Source organism: Arvicola amphibius, chromosome 13 (genome assembly GCF_903992535.2).
Source record: "Arvicola amphibius chromosome 13, mArvAmp1.2, whole genome shotgun sequence".
Lineage (NCBI taxonomy): Eukaryota > Metazoa > Chordata > Mammalia > Rodentia > Cricetidae > Arvicola > Arvicola amphibius.
The window spans coordinates 48,067,134-48,082,793 of record NC_052059.1 but is presented as its reverse complement, the minus strand read 5'-3'; the positions used below and the strand labels follow the sequence as shown (position 1 = coordinate 48,082,793).

General features: G+C 48.0%; 1 protein-coding gene across 6 annotated transcripts in view; it reads right to left on the bottom strand.

Annotated features, from left to right (window-relative positions):
* Nucleotides 1–15,660, bottom strand: part of Ptk2b (protein tyrosine kinase 2 beta) — a 122,969-nt gene that overhangs the window by 19,230 nt on the left and 88,079 nt on the right. For all 6 annotated transcript variants that reach the window (XM_038309555.1, XM_038309561.1, XM_038309556.1 and 3 more), the window contains exons 6-18: nucleotides 6,597–6,659; nucleotides 6,352–6,406; nucleotides 5,802–5,942; nucleotides 5,468–5,542; nucleotides 5,207–5,308; nucleotides 4,160–4,277; nucleotides 3,690–3,729; nucleotides 3,252–3,298; nucleotides 2,358–2,408; nucleotides 1,850–1,947; nucleotides 858–942; nucleotides 438–538; nucleotides 70–185 (exon numbers count right to left, since the gene is read on the bottom strand). In XM_038309555.1, coding sequence (XP_038165483.1) covers nucleotides 70–185; nucleotides 438–538; nucleotides 858–942; nucleotides 1,850–1,947; nucleotides 2,358–2,408; nucleotides 3,252–3,298; nucleotides 3,690–3,729; nucleotides 4,160–4,277; nucleotides 5,207–5,308; nucleotides 5,468–5,542; nucleotides 5,802–5,942; nucleotides 6,352–6,406; nucleotides 6,597–6,659 — 1,092 coding nt within the window. The remainder of the gene's footprint in view (nucleotides 1–69; nucleotides 186–437; nucleotides 539–857; nucleotides 943–1,849; nucleotides 1,948–2,357; nucleotides 2,409–3,251; nucleotides 3,299–3,689; nucleotides 3,730–4,159; nucleotides 4,278–5,206; nucleotides 5,309–5,467; nucleotides 5,543–5,801; nucleotides 5,943–6,351; nucleotides 6,407–6,596; nucleotides 6,660–15,660) is intronic.

Sequence of the window (15,660 nt, the reverse complement as noted above, 5' to 3'; positions counted from 1 at the left end):
ACCCATGTGTTTAGTGCTGAGTATGCTCGGTTGCCCGGCACAGGCCACGCTGTCTCTCGCGGTCCCTACCTGTGTACACAGTTGATGCTCTCCAGATAGGCCATGGCTTTGCACACTTGTAGGGAGTACAGGACCAGAGTGGGTACCTTCAGGGAGTTCTTATTTCGCTCCAGGTAGTGGCCCAGCTGCAGGAAAAGAGACCCGTCATCAGAACCACCCATTCTACCCCAGCATGGCACCAAGGCTCCGGGCTGCCAGGAGCCACTGACCCCTCCTTTCCATTAGGGGGCAAAGTCAAAGGTGGCAATACGTTTTGGCAATTTCCTCTACCTAGCAGCTAAATATGGAAGGCAGGAAGCTGTGACAATGTCTCCCCTGCCCTGCTTGACTGAAGCCTGGTTGTCACATGGGGTTCCTCCTCCACCCTCTGAGCTCACCTCCCCATAAGGATACAGTTCCATGATGATCCACGTGGGCTCCTCTTCAATGATGCCCATGAGCTTCACGATGTGAGGGTGGTCAAGCTTCTTCATGATCACTGCATGGGGCAAGGGGAGGTGGAGCAGGTCAAAGGTCATACAGAAAGTGTTTGGTTTTCCTTCCTCAGAGCTGAGGATCAAACCAGGCCTCATGCATGCCAGGCAAGTGCTCTACCATCGAGCTACATACCCGTCCCTGCCATATGAGAGAAAGGCAGTTTCCTACCCCTGCTGCAGAATATGGGCCAAGAATTCTCTTACGATCAGGAGGGGAGGTGGGTTCCTGTTACTGCTCACACCCTCTCCTTCCCAGCCTCCCGGGCCCCTCATCCCTGGAGGGCTGGAGCATCTCAGGGGCCCTCCCCAGGGGACGCCTACCTGCCTCACTCATGAACTTCTCCTTGTTGTCCTGGGTGCAGTCTTTCTTGCAGGTCTTGACGGCCACATTAATTTTTTCTCCTTTCTGCAATAGGAGCATATGTCCAAGGACTCTGCCATGTTTAGAGGGAGTGTCATTTCCCTATCCTCAGCATGACCAATGTGGCACCACCCTAGGGAAGGCAGATGGTGTAGCCCTTCCATGGCACCTCACCCTTGTCTATCTCACACCCCATTTTTGTATCTCTAGCCAAGTTCTCCTCCTTTTTCCCTTCCTTCTGGATCATTCTGTGTTAGAGCTAGAAAGGGCTTCAGAGAGCAGAAAGCTCAGTTCCTGTGTACAGATGAGGATACACAGTCACGTGATCTGCCCAAGGCCAGCATACGACAGAACACACAGGGGCTCCTTCAGAAGAAACCAGGGCCTCCTTCTCTGTCCTCACTGTTGGATTTCAACCACACTGCTCTCCTTGGGCCCTGCCTTCTCCAGCCTGCCGAAGTATAACCACATAGGCAAGGCTCACCCAGGCTTGAGCGACCTGGACACCAAGTCCTGCTGGAGCCACGCAGGCCCTGCTCTAACTGCATCTGACCCTACTTCCCCTTCTGCATTCTCCTGCCAACCTCAGAGCCCACTGTTTCCACCCCTAGAATGCTGCTCTCCAATCTTGAGAATGACTCTTCACTCCCTGGGTGCTCCAGATACAGTCCTGGGCCATGTGGATGAGGACCACTGTGTATTAGTCAGCTGTGAATAAGGACCTACTGTGTGTCAGCTGTGAATGAGGACCCACTGTGCGTCATCTGTGAAAGAGGACTCACTGTGTGTCAGCTGTGAATGAGGACCCACTGTGTATTAGTCAGCTGTGAATGAGGACCCACTGTGTATTAGTCAGCTGTGAAAGAGGACCCACTGTGTGTCAGTCACCTTTAACCTCTCTCACCCTTCAGACAGACAGAAGAGGGATGCCAGGAAAGAGCCCGGGACTCACGTGATTCGTGTAGACCCCTGCATAGACCTCCCCAAAGAAGCCTTCACCAAGAATACGATTAAGAACCACATCTTCACGGGCAACACCATACTGTGGACCTGCACAGAGGGAGAAAATGGGGGTGGGGGATCCCAGAATCCTGAGTCTAGCTAGCCTCCCCAGAGAGAACCTGAGTGTGCAACAGCAAAGATCCAAGGGCTTGACTGGAAAATGACATCCAAATTGTCCCATTGTCTCAGATCCAGGGATATGTATCACCCTGGTTCCTGGTCCCTGGTCCCTGGGCCCACATTTTTAAGGCCCTCACTGAGCTACACAGGTCCACGTTAGGCCGATCTGCAGAGAATCTCAGCTTTCAAACCAAGGGTCCCTCGGGTCCTCTCTGTCAGAGCACATGCAGATGAGAATGAGGGTTCATCCCAGAAGTCCTTGTGATGTCACCTCGGGGTCCCAACTATGGTCACAGTGGTGGTAGGGTAACTACTCTCTTTAAGAACCTTGAACCTACCTCCTGGCCTTCGCAGCGTCTCATCGGGAATCTCTGCATAGATATCTGATTCTGTAACGACAGAAAGGGGCCCGGCCCATGGGCCCAGTGCCCTTACTGAGCACAGCCAGGAACTAAGCCATGACTCCTACTTGGAAGCCAGGACAGACAAAGCAGTGAGTGAAGGCGGACCATGCAGGAGAGGCCAGGTTCCTGTACCAGGAGTCAAGGACGACACCTCAGTTAGAAGCCATGCCCACTCTCTCATTTTTGCCAGTTTCAATAATGCAGTACCCCTTGGACCTTATTATTAACTTGATGTTTTCACCTCTCCCAAATCCATATGCTGCAGCCCTATCCTATGGTACGATGGCTGGTGTGGGTCTCTGGGAAGTGAAGAGAGTTAGGTGACGTTATGAGGAGGGGATTCCTATTACAAATTAGTGCTCTTAGAAGAAGAAGACACGCTAGAGTTTGCTCTCTCTACCACGTGACCACACAGTAAGGAGGCACACACAGAAGAGAGCCCCCACCAGACAGAATCTACACAGAGACCAGACCTTCCAGCCCTCCAGAGCTGAGAGAAATAAATAACTGGTTTTGAGTCATTCACTCTATTGTATTATGTTTATACCATGAGAGCTGACCAAGATCAACACAGTACTTTGGTATGAACTGTTCTGCTAGGCAGTGGTAGCTCATGCCTTTCATACCAACACTCGGGAGGTAGAGGCAGGTGGCTCTCTAAGTTCGAGGCCAGCCATTGATGGTATTTTGAGCCATCATTGAGAAATGATTGGGAAGGTGGTTCCCTGTGACTTGCAAAGAAGGCTTGGTAACATCAGGAGAGGAAGCAGAGGCGATGAGGAAGCATGAGGAAGGGGCAGAGGCCGAGGTTACAAAGAGCATGCTTACCTATGCTACAACTCTCTGAGAGTTGGGACCGCCGAGCCTCCAGGTTTCTGTAGGAGAAGGTCAAAGGGCAGGAGTGGTTGACCTCAGAGCCCTGCAACATTCCCCTTAGGCAGCCTCACTCTGCCTCTGTCCACCCACCCGGCACTGGCTGGATCTTGAAAAGCAGCCAACCTGGTTGTCAGTGAGTTGGAAGTATAGCCCAGGACTCCAAAGGGCAAGAGTGGAAGGAAAGACAGAAGCTGACATCTCAAGACAGCGCCAGGTGGAACAGGGACTAGCCCCACGCTTGTGTATGGGGAAGGAAGACACACCACACTGGAGTGCAGAGACTCCAGCATTCTCTCAGAAACAAGGGAGGTGGGGGCTTCACCATGCTCTTTCAGCCCTAACCTAGGGTCTGAGCTTAGGTCTCTACCCTGGCAACTCTCTCATACTCACAGCATGGGGATCTGAGGCAGGCTGTTTCTTTTCTCACCATCTAGGAGAAAAATAGAGGAAGGGTGGCTGGGAACCAGGGACGTATGGGCCTGAATGGATGGCGGATGGGGTGCTGCTTCCAGGGCTGTCCGTCAGCACCGTAGTGGAAACAACTTGGGCAGGAACTAGAACCCTCCTCCTAAACTTCCTCCTGCCAGTATCACATGCTCCAGCCTTGCCCATTTCCTGAGCGGTCCCCAATCAGGGTCACACAGAACGGAACAGTCATAAGCTAGCCAAGGCTCCGATATGCCAGCCACGACAGACACAGCACCTCCAGAAGTTACTTCCGGCTGCTGACCACCGAGAACTGACTCGGTCGGTAGCACCTCCCGACACTCCCAAAATCTTTGCTTCCACTTAAGGGCCAACGCCTGCCCTTCCCTCCGCAGCCTTCTGCTGGGCTATTCTATGTCCAGAGAGAAACCTACCTTTCTTGGTGTTCATAATAAGAGAGCCTTTGTGTTCTCCCTGCAGCCTGCAGTAGCCGTCTATGAGGTCAGCCATGTTTTCAGCCTCTGCCACGGACGAGGTTTTGATGGACAGGGACTGTGGAGAAGAGGCCAGCCACCGGTGAGAAAGCAGAGCCTCCGCTTACAGCCCATTCCACAAGGAGGAAGAAGAGGTGACAGGACCTGACCCTACCTCAGTGGGATTCCGCCCACATCTTTCCGGAGTACTGGTGTGTGTGTGTGTGTGTGTGTGTGTGTGTGTGTGTGTGTTGTTAGAGATAGCCACCAGGGGGCACACTGGCCATCCCTCCTGCTGGCTACCCAGGGCTCTTAACTGCAAGGCTAGTTCTGGGTCCAGCTTCATCTGATCTCTGAGCAGGCAGCACAATGCCTTGTGTTTGGGGGTGCTCAGTTTGTATGGGCAGAAACTAAGAAGTGGGTAGGATTAGGGGCTCAGCACAGGCTGGTGAATGGAGAGGGACAAGTGTTTGGTGGTCTGAGGTCTCTCCCGTATTTCTACCTACAAAAAAGCCCCAGGTCCCTTGGGTCTTGATGTCTAAACCATTGCTTATTTGCTAAATGTTCGGCTTCTGCTGTGTTCCTTATTTTCACTCGCCTAAACCTAAAGCTTTTTCTACTTCTTTCCCGATAAAGACATAAGTTTCTTATTTCCTTAAATCGTGTCATTATCATAGAACCTTGTTTGCATGCTGGGTGGAGTTTTAGTTTGGATTATACTGACTTCTTTATTAGGGGGTGGAGAAGAGAGGCTGCCATGTTGTCACTGTGTGAACATGGAGGTCAGAGGAAAAGCCACAGAAGTCATTTCTCTCCTTCCACTAACTATATGGGCCAGGACCAGGGGATTGAACTTAAATTATTGGGCTTGGTAGTAGGTGCCTTTATCTTGCCAGGCAAAGGTACAGAGACCCTTCAACAGAGAACCCTTAGTCCCTGTTGGACTCGGAGAGGCCAGATTGAATAAATTTCACCCGCAGAACCTCCAGGTCCCCCGGAGAAGCTCACCTGGGGGGCGCCCTCGATGCCCAGTTGCAAGACTGCCTGGCCCTCTTCCAATGGGAGACACCTGATGGACTTGATCTGCTTGAACTCAGCCAGGCACGTAGGCTGTGAAAGAGGAGGGAGAAACCCAGGGCCATTCAACCCCAGGATCTGACCAAGCGTCAAGATGGGGATGAGGAAGGATGAGGGGTGGAGAGCGGGCACGGAAGAGGAAAAGATCTCTGGGCTGGAGCTAGGTGAGACTTGCTCTTGGGCCCTCTCTACCTTTGTATCTTGACTTGTCAGCTGACGGATGCCTCTAGGGCCTATGACCAGGTCCACGGTAATGTTCCATCCTTGCTGGAATAATAGGAAAAAGGGGTCTGTTTCCTGTACCACCCACCCATTTTCATAAACTTTAAGAAAGTCATATTAAGGTAGACTCAATACCACCATCTCTCCGGTCCCTCCATCGTAAACCCCATCATACAGTTCGCCTCTTCCCATCACTTTTCTCTCCCCGCCCACTTTCCTCTCTCCCCCCACATTGGCCCCCTGGAGTCCTATCCCAGAGGCTTGGAGGTCAGGAAGCGTGAGGTTAAGAAGAAAAGGCCATTACAATGAGCTCGCAGCGATAGGTCTCTTGGTCGATGTTGGCAAAGCCTGCCAGGGTATTGAAGAACTTCATGACGCATTCTTCCTCCCGGAGTGAGGCATACTGCTGGAAGGTCTGCTGGATCATCTTCCGGAACTGCTTCGGCTGGGAAGGGGTTGGGCAGTGCTGAGTCAGTTCAGGTTCCTGCCTTAGGACTTAGGGAGAGGCTGCCCGTTGCTGCAGCAAGGCTTGCAGGGTCCCCACCGTGACAGAAGCCCCAGATGTGTTCCCTAAAGCCCACAACTGTCTCTACAAAAGTTCACCCTCACCCTGGGATGGAAGGCAGGAGACATGGAATCTTATGACCCAGGTCATAAAATGAATCAAGCCTCCGAGGCAGTCTTGAGCCAGGTGTATCTCATCCTGATTCCTGGAGAGCCTACCACGCACACATCAGCTGTCTTATGTCTGGTAGCCTAAGGCCATAGGTTCTCTTCTCCCGTCACTATGGCTCTTATCCCAGAACACACACTGATCAGGGCTCACCAGGCTCCTTGCCCTCTGCTTCCCTCACCTTTAAGTTTTCCTGCATCTGCTTCGGGAAAAACAGGTCCAAACCCACTTCTTTTCTGAAAGAAGGAAAAACAGAAGCTGCGTTCGACAGACACACTAGACATCTGGCCAACCAAACGGAGGCAAGAAGGCTTGGAGTCCAGGGAACTGAGCCCTAGGGCCCTGGGCTGGGGAGATGGACAGGTGGACAGGACAGCAGGAAACTGGGGGAGGGGTGGGAGAGGCCATGCCCAACATCGAACTTACTCCAGGAGTTCAAAGTTGGACTTCTTGTCCAATGCATTGTGAGGCATGTCCTTGAAGAATCTCCTGGGGAGAGACAGAGATAGCCTGGAGGCAGGTAGCTGGAGGGGGAAGCCCTCAGAGTAGGGCATCCAGTGCCCACGTTTTGGCCCGTAAGCAACTTTCTCTACCAGATATCAGGACCACGGGGGTGAGAGTGGGGGGCAGATTCAAAGAGCAATAAAACCAGATATTTATGAAATTGTCAGGAAAGAGGAAGCCAGTGAATTTCATTCCTGGGAGACTCTAGCCTTTGCTTTGGGGCTTGAGTTTCACAGTTGTACAACCAAGAGAGAAAATAGCTCTATCAGTAGAAACAAACAAGCCTTGGGCTCTGAGGGCAATGGCACTCGCCACCAAGCCTGAGGACACACGGGATAGAAGGAGAGAACTGGCTCCAATAAGTTGACCTCTTATCCCCACCACACACACACATGTGTACATATGAAATGTCTAAAAGCAATAATCAACAGCAGCTTTCAGTCCAGGGACATCATCTCCCAACGTGGGTGTGTGTGTTTGCATTTCCATCCAGATAATTAACTGTAGTACATATAAAAGTTTAGAATTCACAAGAAAAAAAATAATTCTATTGCTAGGTAATATAAAATATTTCCCATCTTTAAGTCATGCATCTATATAATAATACATGCTATATGACTATATATACTATGTATTATGACTATATGAGGTAACGAGGACTACACTATAAACAATAATGTGGAATATAATAGTCTAAATTACAATAATAGCTTATTTGTAGCAATTGTGGTTTTAACATGAGGTGGAATAGACAGTGCCCCCAAGTACACCGAACTTCCTACACCGTCAAGGTCACTGTGACTAGTAACCAATCATCAGCTATTGTAGACACTGTCCTACTCTTGATCTTCCATTACAGTTCCTCAGGGTCCCTTTAGCGCAGATGGTCACAGGTACCTGGCCGTCCTTCTGCACTAACACTGCGAGCAGACAGGTATGCGGGAACACGAAACAGCGGCCCCAGCTCATTGGGACATAGACATGCTCTAGCTTAGCTTCCACTTTATTTATCTAGACTATTTAGGGTCTGTGTCTCTGTGTGTGCTGGCACATGCATGCATGCATGCCCTCTGCTGCCTGGGAAGGCCAGAATAAGGTGGCAGAGTCCTTTAAGCTAGAGTTCCAGGTCTTCGTGGGGGACTCGGTATGGGTGCAAAGGGCTGAATTTCAGTTCTTTGATAGAACAGTAAGCACTCCCAACTCCTGAGACGTCTCTCCAGATCCTACAGTGTTTCTTGGCAAACATAAACAAGGCTCTGTAAAAACTCAGGACCCCACGTATTCCCATACCCTGGGTAAAGAAAGAACACTACACCATGAATCATAGGAGAAACGCACCCCACCCCCAATGTCCAACATGGGTTGCTCGATCCTTAACAGGTTTTAAGACTCAGTAACTTGGAATATACTCTCAAACACACTGTAAAGCCATAGAAATGGTTACCTCTTGATGAATATTAATAGTAATTTTAGGAAACCAAATGCATTGGAAAAATCTGAATAAGAATTGCCTCTTGATGAGGCCATCCCTGGTTAAGTGAATTTCAGTTACTTTTAGGGAACTTTTCTTTTCCTTTCCTGTATGTTCTTAGCATTCCATAGTAAATTAGCATTATTTGTTCACATGGAAAAAGTTAAGGTAGTGGGTATCATAAGACCAGGGGCTATGTAAACCTCCCAAGGTCATGCTCTTCAGAGGAACTCTGCCCACCATTACATATGGACTTCAAGGATTGCCCTATTCTTTCCCCTTAGTGATCCTCTGGGGTGATGAACACTAAGATCCACCCCTTTCTTTGATGTCAGATATATGAAGGGAATGCTTTTCTAGGAACTTCACCGAGTGGTCATTTACAGTTCCCTTCCACCTTACACACACACACACAAATACACACACACACACACACACACACACACACACACACACACAGGGCCATTACATGCATTTGTTTTCACGGTTTGACACAGAAGAATAAAAGTGACAGAGAGTGAAAAAGAGTGAGGGGAACGAGCCCATGGTGAGAGAGGCTCAGTGTGGCAGGAGCCTCACACCAGCCATGTTTAAAATGCACAGGGTGGAATGGAGTAGAGCAGAAAATTAAAACTCTTATTTTTCTTATTCAATCAAGAAGGGGTGCATTTGACTGAGTGTGGTGTGGCCAGGACAAGTCATGATTGCCTGGGGAATACCACTGAATTCTAGTTAACAACAGTGGAATAAACCTCCACCCTACCTTCTTCCAAGCTGAGAGAAGAGGTAGAAAGTCTTTTTTAATATTTATTTATTTATTATGTATACAATGTTCTGTCTCTGTGTGTGCCTGCAGGCCAGAAGAGGGCACCAGACCTCATTACAGATGGTTGTGAGCCACCATGTGGTTGCTGGGAATTGAACTCAGGACCTTTGGAAGAGCAGACAATGCTCTTAACCGCTGAGCCATCTCTCCAGCCCGGTAGAAAGTCTTAAACCATATCAAATGAATGGAAGCCAGGAAATGAAACAAAGAAATAAGGTGATACCTGGAATCTTAGCATGTAGCAGGAGGATTGAAAGTCTGAGGCTAACCTGAACCATACAGTGTGTTCCAGGTAAGGCTGGGGTACAGAGTGAGTCCCTGCCTTAAAACTAAACTAAACTAAACAACTAAATTAAACTGAAACCTGTAGTTGTGTTGTATATGCTTAATTTACCAAACAAATTCCTTGCCTGGGCCTAAGTGCCCTCAATGGGGGCAACTTGACACTATCCCCTCCCTCCCCCAGCCTGAAACACTTGTCTATATCTGGAGGTGCTTTTGATTGCTCCACGTGGTGCTGGCAGCATCTAGAGATGTGTGCTACAGTTTACACACATGGAGACCTCATGGTGACAAGAAATCACCCAGACCTAAGTGTCCCTAAATGAGCACTTAGGAAATGAAGAACCATGGCCCATCCCCTCCCCCACTTCTCTCTTAGGGTTTAGATAGAGCAGTGCCTGGAAAGGGGGTGCACCTATGTAGGGCAGATCTGAAGGCTCAGAAATCACAGGATGGCTGGGTAGCAGGAGGAGCTTCAACTATGAGATATAACGGGCCTGTCCAGGGTGACTCCACCCTCCACCGAAGTGTCCCTGTGGTTAAGTTCTCTGAGGTCAATCATGGAAGCTTTAAAAGTTTCCCAAGCTAGTGCCACCTGCTTCCTATCACATTCCTAGAAAACCCCAGAGCAAGCCCTCCCAGGACTGTTCTAGATTGTGTGGTTGTTCACACTCCCCAGAGGACTAAGTGAGCTACAACATGTGCCCTAGATAATGCACACACTGACTTGCATCACAGAGCTGTGTTCTAACAGTACAGATATTGACTGTCAAGGAACCAACAAAGAGGATTTTAGTTCTATCCGAGATACCCATAGGCCCATATGTTTGAATACTTAGCCCCCAGTTGGTGGAACTGTTTGGGGAGGATTGGGAGGTGTGGTTTTGTTGGAGGAGGTGCGTCACTGGGGGCAGGTTTTGAGGTTTCCAAAGACTCTCAACATTCCCAGTGTTCCCTCTGCCTTGTGATTGTGGATCAAGATGTGAGTTCTCAGCTGTTCCTTCATTCTGCCATCATGGACTTAGCTATAAGCCCTCTGAAACTGTAAACCCAAATCAAATGCTTTCTTTTATAAGTTGCCTTGAGCATGGTGTTTCATTACAGAAGCAATTAAAAAAATAACTAAGTCGTGCGACAGGCTCTAGAAACTACAGGGAAACCCTGTCTCGAAAAACCAAAAAAAAAAAAAAAAAAAAAAAAAAAATAACTAAGTCAAACTAAGTTGGTACCAGGAGTGGGATATTGTTATGACAGGTCCAACTATGCTTTTTTTTTTTTAAGGAATGTGGAAGAATTTAGGAGTTTGAACTAGGAAAGCAGTTTAATGCTTTAAGTAAAACTTCCCAGGCCATCCTAGTAGGAGCTTGGAAGACAATACATAGTGCTGAGAGCATTGTCCTATGGAGGACCACCAGCACAAGAGGTGTCAGAGGAGAACAATATTGGGGATGCAGCTAGAGACCACTCTTGTGATAGCTTGACCAAAAAAAATGAGACCGCTTTCTTCCCTTGACCTAGGGTTAAATTGACCTGAGGTTAAATTGAAAATTATTGGATTAGTCTTCTTGGTAGAGGAGATTCCATGATAGCCTAATATTGACTCTGTCACATGGCTATTAGTAAGCACTTGCATGCTGGTCTACAATGAAAAGGAGCAAGCCTGACAAAAAGAAATACACACATATAGTTTAAAGAGAAAAAAAGGACTAGGAAATTTAATATTGGAGTCAAGGCTTGTCCTAAAAGAGATAAGGAGAGGCCTGACATGAACCAAAATAAAGAGAGGATGCTCTCGAGCAAGACCCCGCACTGTTCAGCTTCCAACTCATAAAAAGAAAAGGTCGGGGAACTTTTCTGCTACTAAAAAGCAACAACAAAGAAAATCTTTTGTAAATGTGATTCAAGGAGCCAGGGCTCTATCCACATGGGAAATCAAAGCTGGAAGTGCTGCCCACATTGTCCTGGATCCAGAGTCATGAAGGATACATGTGTAAACGGGCCATGGAATCTCCCTTCATGGTTAAGGAAAGCCACTGAGGTCAGGTGTGCCGCCTGGGAGTTCCTGCATGGAGGCCACTGCATGAAGTTATGAAAGTGAAGCCTGGATTGCTCTGGAGATCCCAACACGTAGGAGATTGGAGAGCTCTGAGACTCTCTCAGGGAGAGAGCGACATACAGGGAGTGGAAGCAACCCAAGAGAGCATGTTGTAGTCAGCACATCCAGAGGGGTAAAGCCATCTGAGCCCTCTGACATTAGACTCGGAGCAATGGGATTTGGGATTTCCCCTTCTAGTTTTCGGTGTTGCTTTGCTCCAGTATTTTCTCCCTGTGCCCCCTTTCCTTCCTTTTGGAATGGTAAGGTAGATTCAGTTCCCTTATATGTCAGAAGTATATGATTTGCTTTTTTTATTTTATATGTGGTTACAGTTAAGAGATTGCCTTGAGTCTCCGAAGACTCTGGACTTTTAAAACTGTGTTGAGACTGTGATAGATTATGGGGACTTTTGAAGTTAGATTAAATGCACACAAGCCTATAGGGGCCGGGGAGAGGAGTGTGGTGTTTTGAATGAGAGTGGTCCCCATGGGCTCATATGTTTGAATGGTCTCCAGTTGATAGAACTGTTTGGGAAGGATTAGGAGCTGTGGCTTAGTTGGATGAGGTATGCCACTAGGGATGGGATTTGAGATTGCAAAGGATACAAAAAACTAAGACACCAAGTCATTGAAGCTTTTCCTTGCCAGTGAAGAAAGAGCCAACCTCAAGTCAAGGGTCTGACGGATGTCACTGTCTAACTTGAGGGACAATGCATGAGCCAAGGGAGGTGGCTAGAAAAGGCTTCAAGATGGAGAGACTCGTGGGCTGACTCATCATGGAGTGAGGGTGATCATTTCCTTAAACAGATGCTTCCTAGACCTGCTTTAAGATTCCCTCTGCAGATAAAGCTAGGCAGGTAGCACCAACTCACGCAGTTTAAAGAAGTCACCCAAATATGGAAGCATTTACCTCCCCATCCCTGACTACCTTGTAATGTTAAAGTGTGATTAGAGAAATATGCTCTGTGTCCTGCTGCACAGTGGGGTGACTGAAGCTAATAACGATTTAATGTTTCAAATGCAACAGGAGAGGATTTGAGGCATTCTGACCATAAAAAATCATATATGTTGATGAATGCCTATGATCCCTGTGTCAATCAAAACCACAACTTAGAAATGGAGCCTTTCTCAGGCTGAAGAGGGGAATGAAAGAGTATGCCAGATAGAGGGATGAACCCTCTGAAGAGACTGTCCTCCCAGAACAAGTATAGGTGGTCCCTTAAGGTCACTTGGGGGACCAGCCCTTGAGGGAAGAATGAATGGGATTTGAGATTTGTGATAAAAGAGTTATGTACACAAAATACTTACACAGTGTTCTTAAGGAGTTTTGAACTGGGTGTGGTGCACTATACCCCTGTTATCCCAGCACTCTGGAAGTAGAGGGACAAGGATCAGGAATTTAAGGTTGTCCTCAGATACTTAGTGAGCCTGAAGGTGACCTGAGCTACTGTGTCAAAATGAAACGTGATAACATTTTGCTAAGCAAAAGGGTAAGTACATTCTGGAAAGAAACCCAAAACCAGAAGAATTTTTAGAACGTTTCGGAACGTGGCGAATAGGACAGTACTGAATTAGGAAAAGGAGGCTCAGATAGCCCCAGTCTCCTGCCTTGAGTTTTCACGGCTCACTCCTTCCATCCTAACAGTCCTGTAAACTGGTCTATGAATCACCATAGACAGAAGTATCTAACTTGACTGTGCTTCAGTCCAAACAGTGTTTCCAATGTGTGGAGCCATCATGCATCATTCAGAGGTCCTGGAGGGCAGAGACCCTGCTTTCCCCAGGGACTCTCTGCTGAGATCCTTCTGTTTGGGTGGCTGTCGAGGAACATTAATTACTGAATAAAAAGCTGCTTGGAGTGCCTCTAGTGCTGGCTGATTCTCCCCAGGATGAGCCTGCAATTCTGAGAAGCAAACACTAGATGGCAGTAGTCTATGTGCAGATTTATGACAGATCCACCCTCATTTCCCAGGACTAAAGAAAATAAAGACATGCAAAATCCACTTGGCACTAAAAAAATGTTAACTTGCTATCAACATTTATAGGTTAACCACAAGGTCAGATTCTTCCTGAATCAAAGCAAGGTGAGTATTCTTTCTCTAATCCTAATCTTAACATGTCAGTCACTACCTAAAAAAATCCTGGGTGACACATGCACCATGATTCTTTGGTTCAGAAAAATTCTGTTGTTACGCTGGGTGTGGGAGGTACCCGGCACAAGTATAAGTATTCCTGGTAGCCTCGGGTCAAAGAAGATAAGTCACTTGTTCTTTCTGACCAATTTCTAGCGGATGGCCCATGAACTTCATATTTTTATTTGTAGTAGGATATTTACACAATGTGATGCATTGGGCATCTATAAAAAAATAAATAAATGTCAATTAGCTCTCATTTCAGTCATGTGGCAATAAAGAGATGAGGGGTGGCCAGGGAGGGAGAGGCAAGCATGATGTTCAGAGCAGTCAAACTCCTGCCTGTCATTTCAGTAGCGGGCACATGCCCTTGTCCACACTCACAGGATGTGCGACACCGAGGTGAAGCGTGATGTGAGCTGTGGGCTTTGGGTGACCCTGGGGCATCTGTGGGTGGTCGCCGACCATAGGAATCATGCCGCTCTTGAGGAATACTTGTGATAGGGAAAGTTGTGTTATGTTCAGGGCTCACGATCCATGAGAAAGCCCTGTGCCTTCTGCTCACTTTTGCTGTGAACCTAGACTCCTCTAAATAACAACAGAGGTGAGTGAACTGGGGCTGAGGGGTCTGCTGCGGTGCTAGAGCGCTGGCCTGGCATACATGAGATCCTGGACCACAAGGCAATTAAGAGTAACAAGAAAAGGCTCTAGCTGCCCACTTGGCACAGAGATGGAGGTAGGCTGCTTGCTCCCCCTCATAGTTTTCTCCCATTGTGCTCACCCTTCGGGTACATGTCAGGGCCTGTGACCTCCTCCTGGTCCCTCTCCCTCTCTTCAGGACTTTCCAGATCCCAGACCCCATATACGGTCAATGAATGAACATCTGTCCCTGTCTTTGTTCTAAGGGCTCTGAATCTATTAACTACCTCAGGCTTCCCAACAACAGCTCTCCAAGGCGCTATTGCTAACATCATTCTTGCTTTAAAGATGAAGAAATCAAGGCACAGAGGGATTAAGTAACTTGTTAAGAGAAGCACGAAATGAAAACTGTCTAGGTACCTAACTTCAAAGTCTTGTTCTTCCCAATCAACCCAATTCTTTTCAACAGGAACCCAGTCCCCTGAGGTCTGGTGTCACCAGTCTCCTGCCCTATGCTCATATCATATGTCTTTAAGCCAGGAAAGGATATGTTCTTTTTTCCTGGTGATGTCATTTATCTGTAGGCAGCTTATGCAACCCTTGATCTTAGTAGAATAAGGCACTACTATTCATGATTTTCAGCAAAGAACCACACTTCTATAAGGTTCTGTCTTATTGTCTGATTTTCAAAACTGTGCCCTTCTCTTAGTGAGAAACGGTGGTAATCTGATTGTAAAGACCCACTCGCCACATCACCATGGAAACCCTGTATTCTACCTTTCCATCTGACAATCACTGGGCCCAGAGTCTACCAGGTTTACATAGATGCTTTCCACACCCACTCTGGAACATCACATCCCTAGCCCTGAGTCAGAGCCTGACTCTCTATGAGGCTTAGGGCACACATGGCAGGGGGTTGGGTCATGTAACAAAGGTTTGGGGATAACCCTAAGGTGACGAGGGAACAGACTCCAGAACACCGTGCACTCTCGATGGGCCTGTCTTCAGAGGCCAACTCAGATACCTCTCTGGTTGTCTAGCCCTTGAGTGCCATGCTTGTCATTTGGGCTATAACCAATACCAGTTTGGAGATGGTTGGAGAGAGTGAGAATATGAAGTAATTTGCCAGCAGATCTGAACGGGGGCTTACTGGAATCTCAAAGTGAACCACAATCTAGCACGGGCCCCATGAAGACAAAGTTCAATAGAACTGCTTTTCCAAATTGTCTCATTTCCAAGAGGAATCCTGTAGTATGCCGTGCAGGCTCCAGGACTTCGGCAGACCCAGAAGATAAACAGGGGCACATGTAACAAACTTCATGACATCCCTGGTGGGCCAGCTATGAGCACCTAAGATGACAGACGCTTATGGTGATGCTGATGGGTCCTTGCTTGTTGGTACCAGCTGCCACTAATTGTAAGGCTATGAGAAGTCCCTAAGAGGCCAATGATCTTAGCTGCTCAAATCAATGAGGAACCTTCACCTTCTGTTTTCACAGTCTCTCCCCAGAGCCCATCACCCTCTCTCCAAGGCCCCAGTCC